This window comes from Eschrichtius robustus, chromosome 3 (genome assembly GCF_028021215.1).
Source record: "Eschrichtius robustus isolate mEscRob2 chromosome 3, mEscRob2.pri, whole genome shotgun sequence".
Classification (NCBI taxonomy): domain Eukaryota; kingdom Metazoa; phylum Chordata; class Mammalia; order Artiodactyla; family Eschrichtiidae; genus Eschrichtius; species Eschrichtius robustus.
This window is the reverse complement of record NC_090826.1, coordinates 162,334,751-162,359,108: the sequence shown is the minus strand read 5'-3', so window position 1 is coordinate 162,359,108 and position 24,358 is coordinate 162,334,751. Positions and strand designations below refer to the sequence as shown.

General features: G+C 37.4%; 1 protein-coding gene across 1 annotated transcript in view; it reads right to left on the bottom strand.

Annotated features, from left to right (window-relative positions):
* CATSPERE (catsper channel auxiliary subunit epsilon) overlaps nucleotides 1-24,358 on the bottom strand; it is a 271,733-nt gene that overhangs the window by 37,969 nt on the left and 209,406 nt on the right. The window contains exons 14-17 of the mRNA XM_068538508.1: nucleotides 21,413-21,465; nucleotides 19,301-19,351; nucleotides 18,859-18,892; nucleotides 18,711-18,790 (exon numbers count right to left, since the gene is read on the bottom strand). Of these exons, the coding sequence (XP_068394609.1) occupies nucleotides 18,711-18,790; nucleotides 18,859-18,892; nucleotides 19,301-19,351; nucleotides 21,413-21,465 (218 nt within the window). The remainder of the gene's footprint in view (nucleotides 1-18,710; nucleotides 18,791-18,858; nucleotides 18,893-19,300; nucleotides 19,352-21,412; nucleotides 21,466-24,358) is intronic.

The following is a 24,358-nucleotide window of genomic DNA, read 5'->3' as shown; positions in this document are numbered from 1 at the left end:
TTAATTAACTCTAATAGCTTTTTCTGGTGGAGACATTAGGATTTTCTACATATAGTATCATGTCATCTACAAATAGTAATAGTTTTTTTTTTTTTTTTTAAAGTAAATGACTGCTTATATTTATTTATTTATTTATGACTGTGTTGAGTCTTCGTTTCTGTGCGAGGGCTTTCTCTAGTTGCGGCAAGTGGGGACCACTCTTCATCGCGGTGCGCGGGCCTCTCACCATCACGGCCTCTCTTGTTGCGGAGCTCAGGCTCCAGACGCGCAGGCTCAGTAATTGTGGCTCACGGGCCCAGTTGCTCCGTGGCATGTGGGATCTTCCCAGACCAGGGCTCGAACCCGTGTCCCCTGCATTGGCAGGCAGATTCTCAACCACTGCGCCACCAGGGAAGCCCAGTAATAGTTTTATTTCTTCCAATTTGATGCTTTTTGTTTCTTTTCCTTGTCTGATTGTTATGGCTAGGACTTCCAATACTATGTTAAATAGAAGTGTTGAGAGTAGGCATCTTTGCTTTGTTCCTGATTTTAGAGGAAAGGCTTTCATTGGGTGTGATGTTAGCTCTGGGTTTGTCATAAATGGCCTTTATTATTTTGAAATATGTTCCCCCTATACCCACTTTGATGAGAGTTTTTACTATGAATGGGTGCTGAATTTTGTCAAATGCTTTTTCTGAGCCTATTGAGATGATTATGTGACCTTTATCCTCCCTTTTGTTAATGTGGTGTTTCACATTGATTGATTTGTTAATACTGAACCACTCTTGCATCCCTGGAATAAATCACACTTGATCATTTTATATATTGTTGAATTCGTTTTGCTAATATTTTGTTGAGGATTTTTGCATCTAAATTCATCAGAAATATTGGCCTGTAATTCTCTTTTTTGTAGTGTCTTTGTCTGGGGTGGTATCAGGGTAATTGTGGCCATGAAGAATGAATTTGGGAGTGTTCCAATTTTTTGGAATAGTTTGAAAAGGATAGATATTAGCTCCTCTTTGTGTGTTTGGTAGAATTCCCCTGTGAAGCTCTCTTCAGTCCTAGACTTTTGTTTCCTGGGAGTTTTTTTAATTAAAAATTCAATTTCACTACTAGTGATAAGTCAGTTCAGAATGATTGTCTATTTCTTCCTGATCCAGTCATGGAAGGTTGTATGTTTCTACAAATTTGTCCATTTCTTCTAGGTTGTACAATTTGTTGGCATATAACTGTTCATATTATTCTCTTAGGATTTTTTGTATCTCTGTGATATTGGTTGCTATTTCTTCTCCTTAATTTCTTATTTTATTTGGGTACTCTCTTTTCTTCTAGATGAGCCTGGCTAAAGGTTCATTAATTTTGTTTATGTTTTCCAAAAACCAGCTCTTGGTTTTATTGATCTTTTCTATTTTTTCTTGGTCTCTATTTTATTTATTTTCTCTCTGATCTTTATTATTTTTTTGCTTCTGCTTATTTTGGGCTTTGTTTGTTCCTCTTTTTCTAATTCCTTTAGGTGATAGGTTAGGTTGTTTATTTGAGATTTTTCTTATTTCTTGAGGTAGGCTTGTATTGCTATAAAATTCCTTCTTAGAACTGCTTTTGCTGCATCCCATAGATTTGGGAAAGTTGTGTTTCCATTTTCATTTGTCTCGAGTATTTTTTGATTTCCTCTTTGATTTTTTTCATTGACTCATCGGATTTTTTAGTTGTGTGGTGTTTAGTCTCCACGTGTTTGTGCTTTTCCCGTTTTTCTTCCTGGGATTGATTTCTAGTTTCATACTGTTGTGGTCAGAAAAAATGCCTGATATAATTTCTGTCCTTCTAAATTTGTTGAGACTTGTTTTTTGGCCTAGCATGTGGTCTATCCTTGAGAACATTCCATGTGCACTTGAATAGAATGTGTTTTCTCCTGGTTTTGAATGGAATGTCCTGTAGATATCTATTAAGTCCAACTGGTCTATTGTGTCATTTAAGACCAATGTTGCCTTATTGATTTTCTGTCTGGTGATTTGTCCATTGATGTAAGTGGGGTGTTAAAGTCCCCTACTCTTATTGTATTACTGTCAATTTCTCCCTTTATGTCTGTTAATATTTGCCTGATATACCTAGGTGCTCCTATATTAGGTGTATGTATGTTAACGAGTGTAACATTCTCTTCTTGTATTGATTCCTTTATCATTATATAATGCCTTTCTTTATCTTTTATTATAGACCTTGTTTTAAAGTCTATTTTGTCTGATATGAGTATTGCTATCCCTGCTTTCTTGTTGTTTCCATTTGCATGAAGTATCTTTTACCATCCCCTCACTTTCAGTTTGTTTGTGTCTTTAGTTCTGAAGTGCATGTCTTGTAAGCAGCATATAGATGGGTCTTGTTTTTTAATCCAATCACTGACCTATGTCTTTTGATTAGTGCATTTAGTCCATTGACATTTAAAGTAGTTACTGATAGGTATGTATTAATTTGGTTTTGTTACTTGTTTTCTGGTTGTTTTTGTAGTTCTTCTCTGTTCTTTTAGTTTCTTCCCTTGTGATTTGATGATTGTCTTTAGTGGTATGTTTTCTTCCTTTTTCTCTAGTTTCTGTGTATCTAGTATATGTTTCTGATGTGTGGTTGCCACGAGGTTCCAACATATTGACCTATAACTACATCTGTTTTAAACAGGTAGTCCTTTAAGTTCAAGCACAATCTAAAAGATCTACAGTTTTTACTCCCCTCCACCACATTTTTGGTTTTGATGTCATATTTTGTGTCTTCATGTTTATCCCTTTACTGATTATTGTAGTTATAGTTGATTTTACATTTTTTTGTTTTTTAATCTTCATACAAGCTTATTTCAGTGGTTGATCCTCAGCCTTTACTATATATTTGCCTTTACTATATATTCTTCCTTTATTTCCTTTCCTATAGATTCTTTCTTCTTGTTATAGCCTATTCTTTTCCACTTAAAGCAGACTCTTTAACATTTCTTTTAGGGTAGATTTAGTATTAATGAACTTTCTAAGTTTTTGCTGGTCTGAGAAGTTCTTTATCTCTCCTTCAATTCTAAATGATAATCATGATGGGCAAAGTATCCTAGATTGAAGATTTTTCCCTTTTAGCACTTTGTATAGATCATGCCACTCCCTTCTTGCCTGCAAAGTTTTTGCAGAAATATCAGCTGATAGCCTTATGGGTGTTCCCTTGTATATGACTCTTTGTTTTTCTCTTGCTACCTTTAGAATTCTCTTTATCTTTAAACTTTGCTATTTTAATTATGATATGTCTCGGTCTGGGTCTGTTTGAGTTTATTTTGTTTGGGACCCTCTGTGCTTTCTGAACCTGGATATCTGTTTCCTTCTTCAGGTTTGGGAATTTTTCAGCCATATTTCATCAAATACTTTTTCAACCCTCTTCTCTCTCTCTTCTCCTTCTGGCACCCTTATCATGTGCATGTTGATATGCTTGATGCTGTCTCAAAGATCCCTTAAAACTGTTCTAATTTTTTTTTTCTTTTTGCTCTTCTGATTGGGTGATTTCTATTATTCTATCCTCCAGATCACTTATGCATTCTTCTATATCACCTAGTCTGCTGTTCATTCCTTCCAGTGTGTTTTTCATTTCAGTTATCATATTCTTCAGTTCTAACTGGTTCTTTTTCATGTTCTAGTTCCTTGTTAAAACTCTCACTGTGTTCATCTATTCTTTTTCCTAATTCAGTTAGCATTCTTATTACTAATGCTTTGACTTTTTAACTGGTAAATTGTTTACCTCTTTTTCACTGGTTGTTTTTTCAGGGGTTTTCTGTTGCTCTTTCAATTGAAACAAATTCCTCTGTATTCTCATTTTGCTCAACTCTCTGTGTGTATGAAATTAGATGAAACAGTTACCTATTGCGGTCTTGAAGGGGTGTCCCTTTATGAGAGCATCCTTATACAGTGTGCATGTACCCAGTGGCTTTGGTGGGAGAGCTGGATCTGAAGTGAACACAAGTCCCATCTTTTCACAGGGTGTACTGGCAACCATCACCTTGGTAGGATGTGGGACTGGAGATGGTAGGGCCAGAGCCAGGTGTCAGCCAGGGCTTCTCCTCTGCTCTGTGACCATCACCACCCTATAAAGGGAGGGAGCGAGTCCCAAGTTGCTGAAGCAGAAGCCCTGAAGTTTGGGTCTGAGCTGGCTCTGTTCCCTTTAAGTGTGCGCTCTCCTGCCTCCCAGCACTGGAACCCTCATCCCAGAGGGAAGCAGTGCTGGAATAAGAGGGGCTGGCATGGATGCTCAGCATGTGTCAGGGTACAGGCTGTGGTGGTCTGGCTGGGGTCAGACACCTGGACTGCTTCCAATGTGCTCCCTGTGAAAGTGCCAGTAATGGCTTCCCCCACTCCACTCAGACACTGCTTTGGGTCTGAACCTCCTTTGTCCCTCACAGATGAGCCTCCCTTTGGCCTCTGCCATCCTGGCCAAGGTGTGGAACTGTGTCATGAAACAAGCAGGACTCAAGTGGTCATTTGGCTCAGGCTAGGATGTGCACTGGGGCGTCGTGGGAAACCAGCCAGCCACCTGTGCAGTCTCAATCCACCCTCTCCACCCTGCTTCAGGAGCAAGCAAGTGTGTGCTCCTCATGAGTGGAGTTCAGGCTTCCTACAGTCCTTCTGTTAGTCCCACTGGCCTTCCAACCAGCCAAGGGGGCTCGTCTTCACAGTGTTGGACCCCAGGGCTCAGGCACCCAATAGGTGGTTTGAACTGCTCACTCCCTCGGGAGGATCTTCATCCATGTAACCTCCTTTCTCCTCTGAATCCCCTCCCAGGTTCACAGGTCCTGACCTGATCACTTTTCTTCCCTTCCTACCCAATTCTGTGTGGATCTTTCTGACAGCCTTGGTTGTAAAGGAGTCTTTCTGCCAGTCTCCAGTTAGTTTTCAGTGAGAATTTTCCACATGTAGCTGTATTTTCAATGTGTTCATGGAGTGGGGGCAGAGGGAGAGTCCATGTCCTTTTACTCCACCATCTTGATCTCCTCTCCCCAGATTTTTTTATCATGAAAAATATGCACAATGTAAAAATTAGCATTTTAACCATTTAAAAATATACAGTTCAGTGGCATTAAGCATAAAACTTCGTTATATGATCACGACCATCTGTCTCCATAACTCTTTTCATCTTGCAAAACTGAAATTCCAGTTAGCAGACATTTAATCCTGTCCAAAATGTCCATAGTATATTTGGTCCATCCCAAAATGTCCTTCTTTGATATTTGCAGGACCATTTGGTCCTGTCCAAAATGTCCATAACACATTTGATCTATGCCAAAATGTTCTTTATATTTGGTCACATTTGGTCCTGTCCAAAACATCTATGGAGACATTTTGTCCACAGCAAAAAGTCCTTGATATTTGGTCCTGTCAAAACTATTTGGCATAGACCAAATATTTTCATGAATGTTTTGGACAGAACTACATTTCAAGAACTTTTTGGCATGGACCAAATATCTTTTGGATTAAATGTCTTATGGACATTTTAGACAGGATCAAATGTTCTGCAAGGGAAACTTCTTACCCATTAAATGATAACTTGCCATTCCCCTTATCCTACAGCCCCTGGAAAGCACCATTCTACTTTCTATGAATTAACTACTCTTGGTACCTCATGAAAATGGAATCATACAGTATTTGTCCTTTGGTGACTGGCATGTTTCTTTTAGTACAATGTCTTTAAGGTTCATGCATGTTGAGGCATGTGTAAGAATTGCCTTCCTCTTTAAGGCTGAATAATACTCCATTGTAGATATGTATTACATTTTGTTTATCTGTTTATCTGTCAATGGACACTTGGGTTGCTTCCACCTTTTGACTATTATGAATAATGCTGCTTAAGAATATGATGTACAAATATCTGTTCTAGTCCCTCCTTTCACTTCTTTTGGATATATAGCCAGAAGTGAAATTGCTAGATCATAGGATAATACTATGGTTAACTTAATAGTTAACTTGCTAGTTCTTTTATCCTTCAGCACTTAAAAATGCCATTCTATTGTTACCTGACCTCTACTGTTTCTTTTTTCTTTAAAGATTTTTAATAAATTTTTAGTTTATATTGGAGTATAGTTGATTACTAATAATTAATAATGGAGTATAGTTGATTAATGGAGTATAGCTGATTAATAATAAATTTTTATTTTATATTGGAGTATAGTTGATTAATAATGTTAGTTTCAGGTGTACAGCAAAGTGATTCAGTTATACATATACATGTATCTATTCTTTTTCATATTCTTTTCCCATTTATGTTATAACAGAATATTGAGCAGTGTTCCCTGTGCTATACAGTAGGCCCTTGTTGGTTATCTATTTTAAGTATAGCAGTGTGTACACGTCAATCCCAAACTCCCAATCTATTCCTCCCCCTCCTCCACCCCTCCCCCCAGTAACCATAAGTTCATTCTCTAAGTCTGTAAGTCTGTTTCTGTTTTGTAAATAAGTTCATTTGTATAATTTTTTTTTTAGATTCCACATATAAGTGATGTCATATGATATTTTTCTTTCTCTGTCTGACTTACTTCACTTAGTATGATAATCTCCAGGTTCATCCATGTTGCTGCAAATGGCATTTCATTATTTTTTATGGCTGAGTAATATTCCATTGTATATATGTACCACATCTTCTTTATCCATTCCTCCATTGATGGACATTTAGGTTGCTTCCATTTCCTGGTATTGTAAATACTGCTGCAATGAACATTGGGGTACATGTATCTTTTCTAATTATGGTTTTCTCCAGATATATGCCCAGGAGTGGGACTGCTGGATCATATGGTAGCTCGATTTTTAGTTTTTTAAGGAACGTCCATACTGTTCTCCACAGTGGCTGTACCAATTTAAATTCCCATCAACAGTGTAGGAGGGTTCCCTTTTCTCCACACCCTCTCCACTGTTTATTGTTTGTAGATTTTTTGATGATGGCCATTCTGACTGGTGTGAGGTGATATCTCATTGTAGTTTTGGTTTGCATTTCTCTAATGATTAGTGATGTTGAGCATCTTTTCATGTATCTCTTGCCCACCTGTATGTCTTCTTTGGAGAAGTATCTATTTAGGTCTTCTGCCTATTTTTTAATTGGGTCATTTTTTTTTTTGATATTCAGTCACATGAGCTCTTTGTAAATTTTGGAGACTAATCCCTTGTCGGTCACATCATTTACAAATATTTTCTCCCATTCTGTAGGTTGTCTTTTCACTTTGTTTATGGTTTCCTTTGCCATGTAGAAGCTTTCGAGTTTAATTACTGACCTCTACTATTTCTGGTGAAAAGTTTGCTGTAATTCTTATCTTTGTTCCCCTGCATGTAATGTATCATTTTTTCCCCTGTCTAGCTGTTCTTAAGCATTTCTCTTTATCTTTAGTTTTCAGCATTTGTCTATGTTGTGCCTAGATGTGGTGTTTATTGAGCTTCTGGGATCCATACGCTAATATTTATCACCAACTTTGGATATATTTCAGTCAATATTTCTTCAAAAAAATTCTCCAATTCTATTTAAGTTAGATTGCTTGATATTGTTCCATAGGTCATTGAAGCACATAATTAAAAAAATTTCTTTCCTGTGGTGTAATTTGGATAATTTCCATTGAACTATCTTTATTTTCACTAATCTTTTTATCTGCTTTGTCTAACTTCCTATTAAGTCCATGCTATTAATTTTTATTTTTAAATTTCAGATGCTGTATTTGCTTTAATTCTAGCGTTCCAAACTGACTCTTTTGAAAATTTATTTATTTTTGGCTGCATTGGGTTTTCATTGTTGCACACAGGTTTTCTCTAGTTGTGGCGAGCGGGGGCTACTCTTCATTGCGGTGCATGGCCTTCTCATTGTGGTGGCTTCTCTTCTTGTGGAGCACAGGCTCTAAGCATGTGGGCTTCAGTAGTTGTGGCTCACGGGCTCTAGAGTGCAGGCTCAGTGGTTGTGGCGCACAAGCTTAGTTGCTCTGCAGCATGTGGGATCTTCCCGGACCAGGGCTTGAACCCATGTCCCCTGCATTGGCAGGCTGGTTCTTAACCACTGTGCCACCAGGGAAGTCCCCAAATTGGCTCGTTTAAAAAAATAGTTAGCATTTCTTTACTGAGATTCCCTCTCTGTTCACTCATTCTCTACAATTTTCCTGAGAATATTTTAACAAATTTATACTTGCTGAATTAAAGTCCTTGTCTGCTAATGCCAGTCAGAGTCTGGGTCATCTGTAGTCTGCTACTACTAACTCCATTTTATTGATTTGGGGTCATTTTCCTGCTTCTTTGGATGTTTAGTAATTTTTAATACTGTACTGAACATTTAAAATTATACATTGTTGACACTCTGGGTTTTGTTATTTTCCTCTAAAGAGTTTTGTTGTTGTTGTTATTGTTGTTCTTCTTTTTCTTCTTCTTCCTCCTCTTCCTCGTTTTCCTCTTCCTTCTCTCCTTCTCCTTCTTCTCCTTCTCCTTCTCTTTCTTCTTCTTCTTCTGAAGATAAACAACTGGTGGATCTCCCTGACCCTGATGAAATTAGTTTTAGGACTTGGAAGGCTTTACAGTTGTTTAGTTTTGCCTTTAACCTCGGGACATAGCATTTTGTCCTTAGCTAACCCTTTTGGTTTCAGAAGAAAGCCTAAGGTGTTTTCCAATACCCTCTAATTTGGTGTGACTTTGTCCAGATTTGTCTCCCAGCATCAGGTAACTATTGAAATCTCTGCTTCCTTTCCTTACACATGAACAGTTCAAGAGTTAGCCAAGAATTTGAGGAAAAAGTTTTCTATACTTTTGTTGCTCCTCCTGCATGATGCTGTCCTTTCCAAGATTTTTCACCTAAATTTACAGCTGTTTCACAGTCACATACTTCACTGTCTGTCTCTTAAGTCCAGTAGATCTGTCATTTTCTGTTAAAGCCCGATTCCCTCATACCCTGCTAAAAACTACGAAGTGACCTCAGAGGACAGTCTTACTTAGAAATCTTTCCTTGTTTCAAGGATCATGTCTTTTGCAATTTTTGCTCTCTAATGCTTCTAAAGAATTTTTTATTACAGTTTGTCTAGAGCATATATAATTGGTATTGGGCAGAGTGTATGTCAAATAAAACTACTTTGCCATTTCTAGAACTTCAATTCTGGAAGATATTTGTCTGGATATTTTTAGCCCATTGTTTTTCTATATAAATTTTAGGACCTACTTGTTAAATTCTGCTGAAAACCCTGATGAAATTTTATTGGAATTTCATTTAAGTTATGGATAGATTAGAGAAGAACTGATACCTTTATAATACCGAGTCTCTCTATCAAAACATGTGGTATAGTTTTTCAAGTATTATAGTCCTCTTCTATGTATTTAATAATGTTTTATAAATTTTGCTATACAGGTCTTATATAACTTTTATTAAATCTATTCTACTTTATTTTATTTCTGCTATTGTGAATGGAATAATTTTTCTATTATACAGTTTACCCTCAAAAACCATGGGTTTAAGGTGTGGGTGTGCTTATACGCAGATTTTTTTCAATAGTAAATACTACAGTACTACACAATCTGTGGTAGGTTTAAATCCGCAGATGTGGAACAGCAGTATGGAGGAACCACATGTGTGGAGAGCCAACTATAAGTTATATGTGAATTTTATTATTTTTTTATTATTACTATTATTATTTATTATATGTACATGGAGGGTTGTTCAAGGGTCAACTATATATTCTAGTTAGCATTTACTGATGTATAGAGACATTTTAATTTATTGTATTTTGATCTTGAATTCAACTTGCTGAACATTCTTCTAAGGTCTAACAGTTATTGGATATTTCTCTCATAAATTACGTATACCTGACTTCATTTAAAAATGCAATCTTAGAATTATTGTCTTTTAATATAGAAGTAAGTGCTTTCAAATTTTGGTCATTATTAATATATTTATATGTATTTCTACTATGCAACTTTTTCTTTTTACTAACTCTGTATTTTTTTCTCTTTTCATCTATAGCATTGCTCAATAGTGTAAAAGTTGGTCTAACTTCATTGCTACAACAATCCTCAAAATGTCAGTAAGTTAACACAATAAAGTTTATTCCTTACTCATTTTATGGTCCACTGTGGGTGGAATTAGAGGAGGGGAGATGCTCTGCTCCACATAATCCTTTAGAGACCCAGACTTTTTCCATTTAGTAGACCATAATGCTTCTGAGTCCTTTTTGGATTCTCCAAAACTGGCAGATGATAGAAGATAAAAAGAGATAGCTGGGAGGATCATGCAAAACTTAATTTTTTTTGTGGGGGCAGAGTCCAAGCCTGACTGGTCATGTGACACTTTGGTCCACATTCCACTGTGCAGTATTCAGGCATATGGCCCCACTTAACTGCAAAGCATGCTCAGAAACCGAGTCTAGGTGTGTACCTTGGAGGAAAAGAAAATGGGATGTTGTATGTTCATTAAGTTTTCTCCTTATCAAGCTTTTTTCAAAAAAAACCACTTTGTTCTTTCTATTCTTCTTTTAGTGACTCTTCACTTTAAAAGCCTTGACCCCACACCTAAACAATACTAAGATTTCAGAATAATTTAACTCTAATCATCTTGCTTCAATTCCACATGGTGAGTAGTATTATTCCATTTCCATCTTGTTTTCACATCCATCAAAGATATTATTCTTAAAATTTATTTCTACAGTTTATCTTTCTTTACTTTAACCAATAATTTCTTTCCTTATGATTGATTCCTCTACTTTACTATTTTCTTTTTTGGGCTTATTTTTCTTCTTATTGAATAAAATCCTTCAGTAGTTTTTTGTTTTATTTTTATTAAGGATTTTTAATGTAAACTCTTTATTTGCATAGGTATTTATTTCACCCTAACTCTTGAATAAAAGTTTATCTAGATTTACAATCTAAGATTAAATTCTTTTCCCTCAGCTCAATGAAAATATCATTCTATTATTTTTGTCCTATTTTTGCTGATAAGAAATCTCTCAATGTAAGTGGCAGTCTATTGTGGGTAATCTATCTTATCTGTATGGCAGCATATAAACATTTTCTCTTTTTCTTTTGTGTTCTATGATTTCATTTTGAGTTACTTAAGACTTTGTGTCAATCTTCACCCTGATGACTTAGCCCTTTAATAAATTATGGAAAGTTTTCACATTTTATTTGATTGAGTTTCACTTCCCTTTCCAACCAATTTTCTCTAATTTCTTCTTCTGGAGAAAACTATTAGGCACATGTTAGAAGAATTTGTCATTCTTTCCTCAATTGTTTCTTAACTTCTTTTTTATTTCTATATCTCCTTAACTATTTGTGCTGCATTCTGGTTGATTTCCATGTCTCTCTCTCTCTTTCTTTGTTTCTTTTTTTTTTTGTAACCCTCTCTTTACCCATATCTTTAGTGGTTTGTAATCATCTCTAAAATTTTGAATTTAATTGAATTTAATTTAAAATTTTGAATTTAAGCTAAGATTTTATATCTAGAATTTCTATCTTTTTAAAGTATGCCTACTTTCTTTTCTTTTTTTTTATATGATTTTTTTTTTTTTTTTTTTTTTTTTAGGCCGCACTGTGTGGCATGAGGGATCTTAGTTCTCCAACCTGGGGTCAAACCCATGTCCCTTGCATTGGGAGTGTGGAGTCTTAACTACTGGGCTGCCAGGGAAGTCCCCCTACTTTCTTTTCATAGTCATATTTTTTGTTATAGTTTGTTTTATTTGTCTTCTTTTTTTCTTTATTTTTCTTTAACAATATTTTATGTATTTGGATTGCTTTGTTATTTTTAGTTTTGTTGTGCCTATCTTTCAATTTATTTTATCTTCTAACTCTCCCATTTCCTCATATGGTTGGTAAACCTTTATTGACAATTCTTTGGTGGTGGTGATTTTTCCAGTGGGAGTCTTATGCCCTGGATTTGCTTTTTCAATTGTTTCTGTTGGAGCCTTAGGGATTTTATGGCTACGTGACATGTTTTTAGCTTCTTTTTTCATCTATTGATTTTTATTACTATAGTCTTTTCCTATGTATGTACATTAAATTTAGATCGCTGTCCACATACAGCCTGGGGTTGACATTTAACATTCTTACAGGAGATATTTTTTCCCACATTCATGCAGGTAAAACTTTCTTCCTTGTTTCTCTGGTCATTGAGTAGAATTTTCTAGTCTTCATATATCCTGTATTTATGGAAGACCTTTCTGGCCCCACAGAGGGTTTAAAACCCTATCTCCTAATTCCTACTTCCAGTATCCTGGATCAATATTCCTGGACTACAGTAGATCACCTGGAGCTGACTACTCTTAGAGTTCTCTTTTACTTCTATCACCTAGAGATTGCTCTTTCTTTTTTTCAAGTTTGGCTGTGCATAAAATATTTTGATATGTTTTATCAAGGATTATGTATGTCTATGGTGGGTGGGGAGTGATTCAAGTGAGCTCAATCTGTTGCATTACCATATTCAGAATGACTGATTTTAAACTTTTCTTCCTTTATTAAAGAAAGCTCAACTGTAACATGTAAACTGTAAATTTGAATTGTAAACATGCTCATATCTTTTATCCTAAAAAAAGAAACCTCATGATTTTGTGTTTTACTCTATAGGTAAATTTCAACCAAAAGTTGAAAAAGTGTAGGCTACATTTTGCCCCTACATAAAAACCTTTAATTGATTTTGCAAACCCCCTGCAATCTGACTTCTGTCTGTTCTCACCATTTCTTAGAAACTACTCTTATAAAGTTCACTAATGCTATTCTAATGTCAAACCCAATTTGCATTTTCTGTGATGGTTTAGTAGGTCTCTCTGAATTTGACTCTTTTACTCATTTTTTCTTAAAAATTCCTATTGTGGGGAGGGGGAAGGGTAAGCTGGGACAAAGTGAGAGAGTGGCATGGACATACATACACTACCAAATGTAAAATAGATAGCTAGTGGGAAGCAGCTGCATAGCACAGGGAGATCAGCTCGGTGCTTTGTGACCACCTAGAGGGGTGGGATAGGGAGGGCGGGAGGGAGGGAGACGCAAGAGGGAAGAGATATGGGGATATATGTATATGTATAACTGATTCACTTTGTTATAAAGCAGAAACTAACACACCATTGCAAAGCAATTATACTCCAATAAAGATGTTAAAAAAAAAAACCAAAAACCAAGACAAAATAAATAAATAAATAAAAGACAAAGGCAAAAAAAAAAAATCCTATTGTCTTTGCTTCCAAATTCCACATCATCTATGTTGTCCTTGTGTTTCTCTGAATGTTTTTTTCTGGCTCTTATTTCTAGACTCTTTTTTCCTCTCACAATCTTTGAATATTGTTTTTTTGTTTTTTAGTAGGGTAAATCTTTGGCCCATAACTCTTCTTATTTTCCATATTATAGTTAAAATGAAACACTTACAACTTTTGATACTTCCTTTTATGTGGAGGGAGCTCAATGAGTATAACATTCTTGGTCTATCTTTGCTCTTCTATTCACTTTGCCCCTTGGGAAGTGGGTTGACTTAAATGATTGATAACTTAGAAAAGAATAAGCTGGGCATGCTTGGCTTAGCTTCACATTTTTCTTCTTACGAGTGAATTTCTTGTAGGATAACATGTTCTTTTCTCATTTATGTTATACATTCAAAGGGCCTCCAAGATGAGAGATCAACAGTGGATCAACAATACCTGTGACTGGGGAGATAATTCTTCTTAACCCTGTTAGGTATAGTATTAGTGGTGTAGTATCAGGAAGTTCACTTTCTGCAAATGTAAGCTACATCTGTCAATATATATTTTTTGTCAGTAATAAGTGATGAGTAATAACATTCATCTTCTGACTCGTATTATTCAATTCACTCAGGATTTGGTCAGGGAAGAGGGGTACAATTGGACCTCCTATGTACCCCAACAATTCTTTATGATCACCCACAACAATTCTTAATATCACAAAATTTTTATTGACTTCCAAATATATCTCTAGCTCAGACAGTTTACATGAACTTCAGATGCTTCAATTTAACATTTTATTGCACATCTCCTTCTGGATGTCACACAGACTCAAATTCAAAATGTCTAAAAACCAACTAGTCATCTTCCCCTGTAAGCATACCCTTTATTCTCTATTTATATTACAATTGATGGTATTAAAATTTGTCCAGTTTAGGGAAGCCATAAACATAAAATTCATGAGTTCATTCAGCAAATATTTATTGATTGCTTACTATACGCTAGTCAGTGATCTAGGTTCTGGAGGATATAGCAGTGAACTAAATAAATAAAAAGCTCTTTTCTATGGAACTTCCATTATAGTAGAGGAGAAAAGACAATACACAAGTTAAATAAGTAAGATGTATAATTTGTTAGGTGGTAATAAATACCATGAACAAAAAAGACAGGTGAGGAGTGAAGGTGGTGCAGAGGCAGCTTATAATTTTAAACATGACAGTCAGCATAGGTCTCATTAAGAAAGTGACATTTGGGCAAAGACTTGAAGGAAGTGAGAGAACAAACTAAGTGAACATCTGGGGAAAGAGCATTGCAGGCACAGCAAGCAGCAGGTACAATGGCCCTGAGGTGGGAATCTGCTTGGCTTACCTGAGGGACAAGAAGGAGGCCAAGTGAGTAGAATGGAGTAAGTGAGGTGAAGCTCACCAGGAGAAAGGTAACAGGAACAGCAGATCACATAGAGCTTTGTAAATCAGAGTAAGGACTTGGCTTTTACTCAGTGATTATACATTTTGAGCTTAGGAGTGATGTGCTCTAACCATTTTAAATGATTCACTCTTGCTGCTATATAGATGCAAGGGTGGAAGCAGGGAGACCAACAGAAAGGCTATTTTAATAATCCAGGCGAGTAGTGATGGCTTGGATCAGGGTGGTAGCAAGTGGTGACAAAATAGTATGTATCTTGAAGATAGAGCCAATAGGATTTACTGATGTATTGAATGAAAGATATAAAAGAAAGAGTGGCTAGGCGTGATTCCAAAGTTTGACCCAAACAGCCAGAAGGATAGGGTTGATATCAGTTGAAATGAAGAATGCTATTGATGGAGCAGATTTTGAGGGTAAGATCAGGAGTTCAGTTTTGAACAGGTTAAGTTTGATATATCTAGGCAATATCTAAGTAGAAAAGTGATTTATGTATTCAACATCTAAGTGGATTTATGGGTCTGGAGTTCAAGAGTTTTACAGACACTGTTAGTGCTCACCAAATGACCCTGTGCCTGCTTACATTTTCTAGCCCACCTTGGAGTTAGATTAGGGCTATGGCATTAGGCGCCAGATAATTGGATGTGGGTGGAAATGATGTAAACCACTTCTAGGCCTGACTCTTTAAGACATCCCAGGAAATCCTCTAGTCTTTTTTTTTTTTTTTTTCAGTTTTCCCCTTTCATAGTGGTAGTCTAGGAGGCCGTGTCAAGATGATGTAGGTACGAAATATGTCGGACTATGACATGAAAAAGGTTAAGCACAGAGATGTTAGGGTTTGTTACTGCAGCATAGCCTAGCCGTCTTTGACTAATACAATGGAGGATATTCAGGCTGAAGATACAGTTTTGGGGTTTATCAATATATTGAGACATTCGAGTCCATGAGACTGGATGACATCACTGAAAGAGCAAGTTGAAGTGGAGAAAAGAAAAGAAAGCTTTGAGCCTTGGGGCATTCCAACATTAAGAAGTCATGGAGAAAAGGAGAAACTAAGAAATTAAGGAGGAGCTATCAGTGAGGTAGCAGGAAAAGTAGGAAAATGTGATATCCTGGAAACCCAATAAGGAAAATATTTCAAGTAGGAGGAAATAATCAACTGTCAATTCTTGTTAATGAGATCAAGTAAGATGAGACCTGAGAATTGACCACTGAGTTTAGCAATATGGAGGCCAAGGCCATTGGTCACATTGGCTAGCAGTGCCATTGGAGTGGTGGGGGTAAAATCCTGACTGAGAAAGATTTGGGAGAGGATAGGAGAAGAGCTGGTGACAGTGAGTACAGTAGTGAGAGGGGTAGTGGGGTCAAGAGAAGGTTTTTGTTTTGGTTTAGTTTTTGGTTTTGGTGAGGGAAAGAGTTGCATATTTGTATGATGATCCAGTAGACAGGGTAAAGATGATGATACAGGAGAAAGAGGGGGCAATTTCAGGAGCAGTGGTTTTAATTAGGAAAGGGGGTGGGTATCCAGTTCACAAATGGAGGGACAGGCCTTAGATACCCATATACTTTACCTACGGTGATAGGAAGACAGACAGAGTTAATGGGCACAGATACTTGAAGATGGATAGATAACAGTAGTAGAAGTTTGCAGAAAATCTCTTCTGATCGATATTACCTTTGACTCATTCATCTTCCTCATTCTCTCTTTCCCTCATCACTCACATCTATCAATTATCAAGCCCTGCCTGTTATTATGAGTAATTTTCTCATAAGTGATTCCTCTTTTTTGTCTTTGTTGCTATCTCAGTCATTTGTTGTTTTTTTCCTCCCTGGACTACCAGTACAGTTTACTACCTGGTCTCCTTACTTAGACATGTTTCCCTGAAATTCATCTTCTACACTTCTTCCAGAGAGAGCTAGCTAAAGCAAATATTTAATCATGCCACTCTACCATAAGAATGGATAGAAAGTCTTCCATGAGCTGGACTCTACCTAGCTAGTTTCCCAGCCTTTTCTCCTGATACATCATGCCTCACTATGTGCTCCGATAACATTATACCATTTGAACTATGAAATTTCTTCCTCTAACTATCACTTTTGCTTGAAAGGCTTACTCAGTGGAATTCCGTTACCTTCCCCACTTCTCCTTCTCTCCTCTGCCTTCAGCTAGATATTCATTATCCTTTAAGACTCAGTGACTCAGCTCAAATGCTCTGGGAACACCTTCCAGAGCCCCTCTCCCTTCCATAGCTGAGTTGGATTCTTTTCTTTTCAGTTTCAATACCAACCACCCATGTCATTCCTTTCTATTGTTCCATTTAGCGTATCAGTTCATATCTAATTTATCAGACTCTTGAGCTCTTGAGAGCAGAAATCCTGTGTTATTCATCTTTGAATTCCCAGTACTTGGCACAGTAATTGGGGCAAAGTAGGTGTTTAATAATGATGATATGGGCTTCCCTGGTGGCGCAGTGGTTGAGAATCTGCCTGCCAATGCAGGGGACACGGGTTCGAGCCCTGGTCTGGGAGGATCCCACATGCCGTGGAGCGACTAGGCCCGTGAGCCACAATTGCTGAGCCTGCGCGTCTGGAGCCCGTGCTCCGCAACGAGAGAGGCCGCGATAGTGAGAGGCCCGCGCACCGCGATGAAGAGTGGACCCCACTTGCCACAACTAGAGAAAGCCCTCGCACAGAAACGAAGACCCAACACAACCATTAATAAATAAATTAATTAATTAATTTAAAAAAAAAAGAATAAAGAGACTTTATTTGGCTTAGTCAATAGCTAGAACTAACGTATATTTGGCACAAACGTCTAATAAAGAGCAATTTAAAAAATAATAATGATGATATGAACTGAAGAGTTCACTTCTCTGGGAGAGAACATAAAGATTTTTTTACCACTGGAGGATTAGGCACTAGATAAAACAAAGAAACAAAACAAACAAAGAAAAAAACTAGGTCTCAGTGGGGGAAGGAGTGCCTAGGGTGCCCAAGAAAAGAAGTGGCATGATTAGATGTCTAGAAGATTGAAACTAAAGAAGATAGCAGATTAGCCTGATAGCTCAGAGAACCCATGACAGAGGGATTGTAGGAGGGTAACATAAGAGGATGAGGGCACAGCACAGAATCTTAGAACTGCCATGAATGAGAAGTGGGGGGCAGTATGTGCTGGCAGAGGCCTTCTGGATTCCAACAGGGAAAGCTCTGATGGCAAAACTAAATTGGAGTGCCTGATTCATTACTTCACACCTACCCACCCTAAGAGATCTCAGAAGCTGTCTTCAGCCCGAGGACCCCAAAAGCTGAAAGCATTGACTAAAATTTTGATGTTTTGCTCATAGGAATTTCACTTCCAGTAATTTATCCTCATGGCATATCTGGACTAATGTCCATACATGTACATAAATGGATATTCACCACAATTTTGTTTATAATAACAAAAAAAATTAGAAACCTAGGTCACTTGTCTCATATTTTTCTATATTTTAAATTTTGTAACAAGCTTTGTAACTTTTTTATAATCATAAATCAAGAATAAAGTCAGAGAAGCAAGCAAACTAGCACAAAATCACTTGGAAAAGCTTTCCTTGTAGCATTTTATTCATATTTTTATTATGAAACATTATTTATAAAAATTAAGTTAGAGATAATATTTTTAAAATCTCCCCATATACTATCCCTTATTAGTAATCTAGTTTCTCTCTTTGCGAGCATTCAGTTATTATTGGCACATGGAAAGAAAAGTCATATGTCACAGGGGGAGGTAGTGCCTATAACAGGGAGGGGTGCTGGAGGTTGGGGAGAGATTTACACTTGATCTTAGCCAAAAGGCCGAGAAGCGATGGGGGGGAGAGATTTAGAGGGGATAAAGCAAGGGTTAGGAGACTGTCTGCAACCATGAGAAGAGTCTCAGCTCTCTTACCCACTTATGTCTCAGCTTCTAAATTGTAATCTCCCTCAACATGCAGGGACCATGGATCATCCAACTTCCCATAACTAGTACTGAAAACCTAGCGTTGCATATATTTGGGTGCTCACAAATATTTATTATTAAATGCATGATTAATTAGGCTTCTTTTCATACTTTTATTTTGAAACTTTCAAAGTAACTTAAAATTTTTAGTGAGAATATACTTACAGTTGAACCACAGGGTGAAATTTTTCTCTGAAATCAACTCTCAGTGGGCAGCCATATTTTTCCCAATTATATTTTACTCTCTAGAAAAGGAAAAATGCTTTAGTTATTTTCTATATTTGGCTGATTGGCAAAATTATAGTTTTCTTACCAAGTGTTTAGATGGCCGATCCCTCAGATATGACCTGTAAAAAAAATTTTCATTACTTAGAATCTTTCCCCTTCTCAAACTTAAAAATTAAAACCATTGCTCCGTTTGGGTAAAGAGGTATCACAAAAGTCAAACAGATACCCATAATTACAAAATACTCCTAAAATATGTGGAGATTAAACAACATACTTCTAAATAACACACGGATCAAAGACAAAATCTTAAGAGAAGTTAGAAAATATGTTCAACTAAATGAAAATGAAAACACAACTTATCAAAATTTGTGAGGTGCAGCAAAATCAGTGCCTAGAGGTAAATTTATAGCAATAAATGTATATATCAGAAAAGACTGATGATAATAGGAATAAATGCTAACTGATTCTAAATTATTGATTCTACATTAATATAAAACTCAATGTTTATGTTAAAAAATACTTCTTACTTTTCAATGATGTAAAAAAAATCATGCTGAAGGCATTCTTTTTTATCAAATCTACAAAAATAAAACATAATGAAGTTGTAATATCATCATTCTTTATTTACTAGCACAAACATTTAATCATTTAACTCAGTGATTCTCAAACTCGAAAGTATCACAGAATCATCACTTATTGAATTAGAATCTTTGGGGTTGGTGTGTAGCCCTAGCATTTCTATTTTTACAACTCAGCTTCACAAATGTTTCTGAAGGTACCAGAATTTGAAATATACTGATTTACCTCTTATATTTGATATATGTGAAAATTTGTAGAAAATCCATCAAAGTAAAGACAAATTTCTTTGGACTGTTTCATTCTTCATAATTTTTTAAAACACAGAGTTTTAATTGCTACTAGAGACTCAGTTGCACAGGTAAGGATCTATTTTAAGAATTCACATAATTTCTAGTTAGGGTTTATACAGACATAAGGCTATCATGGTCTATAAAATGATAGAGTTTTTAGTAAGTTAAATTATTCATTTGACCATTTTTGCTGGCTGCTTCCAGTGTAACTCAAAAAGAACCCCAGTCACTGCTGTGTTTATATAGATATTGGAAGCCTAGGACCACCTCCCACCCTGAATTCAAATTAGATCCCAAGAGATGCCCTCCTTCATTGACAACTCTCCTATCAGAAGTATCATGGGCCCCATAGGTATCCTTTGCTGATTGTGAAAACTTAGGCCAACCACAACCTGAATCCAAGAAATTAGGGTCATTTTTAGAGTTCCAGAGCAGTGGGTCATTGACTAAGAGATCTGGAAAGAGGTCCTGAAATCTGTGCTTTCAGACATGCTCTCCAGGTGATTCTGACGAGCAACCTAGTTTGACAACCTTCCCAGAGATAGATTGATTCAAGCTGTTTTGCATCTCACTGAAGAAGGAAATCTTCATGCAGTGATACTGCATGCAGGGGTACTGGGAATTGATTTTGGTAACATGTTGCTTAGAGCAGTTATTCTCAAATTTTAATGCCCCTACTAATCTTGGAAATTTTGTTAAAACAGAGATTCTGACTCAGCAGGTACAAGGTGAGGCCTGAGATTCTGAATTTCTAGTAAGTTCCCAGGTGATACCACTGCTGGTCCATAGATTATACTCTAAGGAGCAAGGATGTAGACCAGCCCAGAAATAAGATGGTATAGGCTGTTTAAATCAGTTAGCCTTTGTGTTTTCTGGAAAAGGGCTTACGGGAAATGCAAATTCCTTGCTGAATGAGATGGGAATATTTAATTATCTGTCCAGCAACTGATTTTAACAATTCACTACTCAAAAGATTATTAGAATGACAGATGAACAGACCTTTGTTTTGGATGAGAGCAAGCCACTTCTTATTAAACAGATTCAGATAAGAGTCAATGTTACCCCACCCTCACCTTAACTACAGGAAAGGAATTGCAATACATTTTTGTCTCCATTATACATTCCACCTCAGTTAAACAGATTTGTGTATGCTGACCTTTATTCTCTCCCATGCAGAAGCAAGAGCTGTGGATGACACAAGTTCCAGTGTGCTTCATTGTGAACCATAGTAAAAATCAATAAAAGTCACACCTTGGGATTCTCTGAAGGAAACACTGGTGGTTCTGTTAGGTTTGCTCTAAAAAACTTTCTTATGGAAAAAGGTGCAGGAAACTGAGGCTTCTCTCTTGTGGTTACAAGCAGTTCTCTGACGGAAGTGAAATTATAACTGGTTTGAGTAGGATGGACAACAGAGGTAAGTTTTTCTCCCTCTCATTTCTCTGGAAATGAGTTGTACACTGAAGAGCTGAGAGAAGTAATGCAAAGGATGGAAACTGGCTTATGAAAAGGGAAGGTAGAGAAAAATGCTGGTAATGGAGACAGAGGTTAAGTCTGTCTGATCCAAATGTAATATTTGATTATGATTCAAATGTAATATTTGACTTGGCAAAAAGTTCAAACAAGTCTGGTTTGGACAAATTATCAACTTATAATGGATTTCATATGGACATGTCAGTCATTGGGCTAATATTATCGCTAGTAATTACCATTTAGTTCACCATTCATTTTTAAACATAAAGAGTAAGACAAGTCAAATGCAAATATACTTGCCCTTTAACAGCAATGAATTTATTAGCATCACAGCCAACAGATATTTGGAACACCTAAAGTAAAGTAATTTAGGTGATGAGTTTAGTGGTTCCAATTCACATGATCTAAAATATTACTACAGCTAAAAGCAATTACATTTTAGATTTGAAATAACCTTTTAAACGTAGAGTTTTGTTATACTGCTCTGTGCTGTTTTCCTCCTTCTTCTTCCATCACTTTTTTCTTTCTTTGCTTCCTTTCACCCTTACTGCTCACAAGGCCCAGAGGTTGGGTCTCTGCTTTCTTACTTCGATGTGATCTTTCACTACTACCTCTGCAACCATGACTATCAACTATGTAGTTCCAGCTTGCACCTGACTCACCTGGCAGGTTTCTGTAATAGTGAGTTGGCCAAAAATTTCGTCCAGGTTTTTCCGTAAGATGTTATGGAAACACGAATTTAACTTCTTTTTAGAGTCAGGGTCCTGGTTCTTCCTCAGCTGGGATAAGCTACTTATATTTCTACCTGGCTCCAGGACACCTTACTCACTACTGTCTACCCTGCCCACCTCTCCAACCCCCACCCCAGGCTTTCTAATTGGGATTTAGATACTTGCTTTCTGTTTTAAACATGTCCTGTATGTTGCATATCTCCACAAGGCAAATCTAAAAACACCCTTGGGGATCAGGAGGGTGGGGTTAGAGAATGATGTCCAGCCAAGCTTGATAGATTTAAAGAATTGCACCTGCTAAGCCAAGAGTTTCAGTCTTCATTTGAAAGGCATGCTCCATAGCAGGAGTTCATGGATTTTATTTCTTGAACTATCTGATCTCACCCATAGGACCTGATTTGTTCTCTCAACAACTCTACCCACAGTCCTTGCTGTCCATCATTATTAAACCTTTTCCCATCACATGTGTTTAGAAACATGTGTCTGCCCTTTATCTTTACTAGATTATCCATATAAGGTACATGGTTGGCTGAGGTCCTCAAGTTTTTCATAGTTAGGACGCACCATCACTTGATGATCTTATTTGTAGCATCTCTTCTTTTATGGGTCTTAGTTCACAAAAATCATTCCTAGTCTCAGAATTAACAACCATGACTCAGGTTAAAATACATGAGTTGACCTGCAGGTGGCTCTTGAACAGGAGCATGGGTACAGAATGTGGGAAGTATGAATAAGACTGTTTTGTAGGGTACCCACTGCTGGAGGGCTGACACATTTTCCTTGGGACAGGACACCTAACAGAGAAATTCTGACATATAGCCCAAATGAAAACAATGAATGTAGTAGTTTTCTTTATTTAATATTATTCTCTTAAGTACAGAGACAGGCAAAACTGTTTCTGCCTTAGCTCAGAATCAGACACAGCGTATTCCCTTGAACTGGACAGAACAACTGAACAGAGAGGAATTCTAAAGGCCTTCAACACAGAAATGTTGGTAGACAATATATTAGACAGAGTGTAGTCATCTCTCCCTGGGAAACTTCATCTTGGAAGGAATTACTAATGCCCTCTGAGGCCTGGTTTACTCGGGTGGTCTCATTGTATCCTGGTTCTTGGTGTACAGTTAAAAAACTGAGATGCAGCCCTGTTGGTGCTGTCTGTTCTATTTGCTGCTCTGCTGCATGCTATGAAGACTAAGTAACAAAGATGGCAGGCTCATGTTCAAATGGCTCAGTCCATGGTCCATTTGGTCCAGCAGGTTTAGCAAGGGCTTAACATCATCCAACTAGAGAAGAAGTTTGTGGGCGCTCTGTCTATAATATTTATCCGGGAGGCCGATGACTTGCTTACCAGTGGGGATAAGAGCACAAAGAAGGGTCCCTGTGATTGAGAGCATACCTTGTAGTTGTGTACAGGTTTTTATTTTCTTGGCTAGCTAGAGGACCTACCTCCACAAGGCCACATTTTCCTGTTGCCTAAAGGGCTATGGCATGTTCCATTATCTTCTACTATATGGCATACTCTCCATTCTATTTCAGTGGGTGGGTCAATACAAACTACCAGAAATGGGCACCGATGGTGGCTAGATTTGAACGGTCCATGTCTTGGGGTGTGCCAAGGAAGAAACCAGTAATATTAGACAATTTCTCTGTGACGGGTACCGTTCTGGGCATTTTACATAAATTATCTTATTTAATACTCTCAACAAAGTAGAGAAATACTGTGAGATGGATATTATATTTCCCCTTTTACAAATGAGGCAGCTGAGACTCAGAGTGTTTGTTTAGGAGCTTCTTGAAGCCAGTAGGTGGTAGAGCTTGGATTTGAACTCAGGTTAGGTTAACATGTTTTTGTAATGCCTGGGCTGGGCAGGATAGGGTGAATAAGGATCCCTAACAAATCTACAAATTAGACAGGAAAAAGATGGGGGAAACCACGGTGCTTCAGGAAGGCATCTTATATGGAATAGGGTAGAGCAGTCAAGGAGCTGAAGATAGAAAATGCAGACCAAGGCTGGGGCAGGAACTTGCTAGGTTGCTGTTTTTTGCTTCCTCAGCATGCTGGGTAGGCAGCATGGTGGATAAACAGGGGGAGTGGTGGTCAGTATGCACCTGCAGGCAATTTCCTGGGGAAGCAGTGTGTGTGTGTCAGCAGTGCTCAAGGATGGATCACGTCTGCCTCAGTTCAAGGCTCCCTTTAAATTCATGGCACCTTGGGACTTCCCTGGTGGTTCAGTGGCTAAGACTACGTGCTCCCAATGTAGGGGGCCTGGGTTAGATCTCTGGTCAGGGAACTAGATCCCACATGCTGCAACTAACTGTTCCCATGCCGCAATTGAAAAGATCCCACATGCTGCAACGAATATCCTGCACGCAGCGATGAAGATCCTGTGTGTTGCAACTGAGACCTGGTGCAGCCAAATAAATACATTTAAATTCATGGAACCTTGCCCTGGTAGGAAGAGGTTCTTGGTGCTGGGGTCCTGAAGAGCAGGGACTATGTCTCATTTAACTT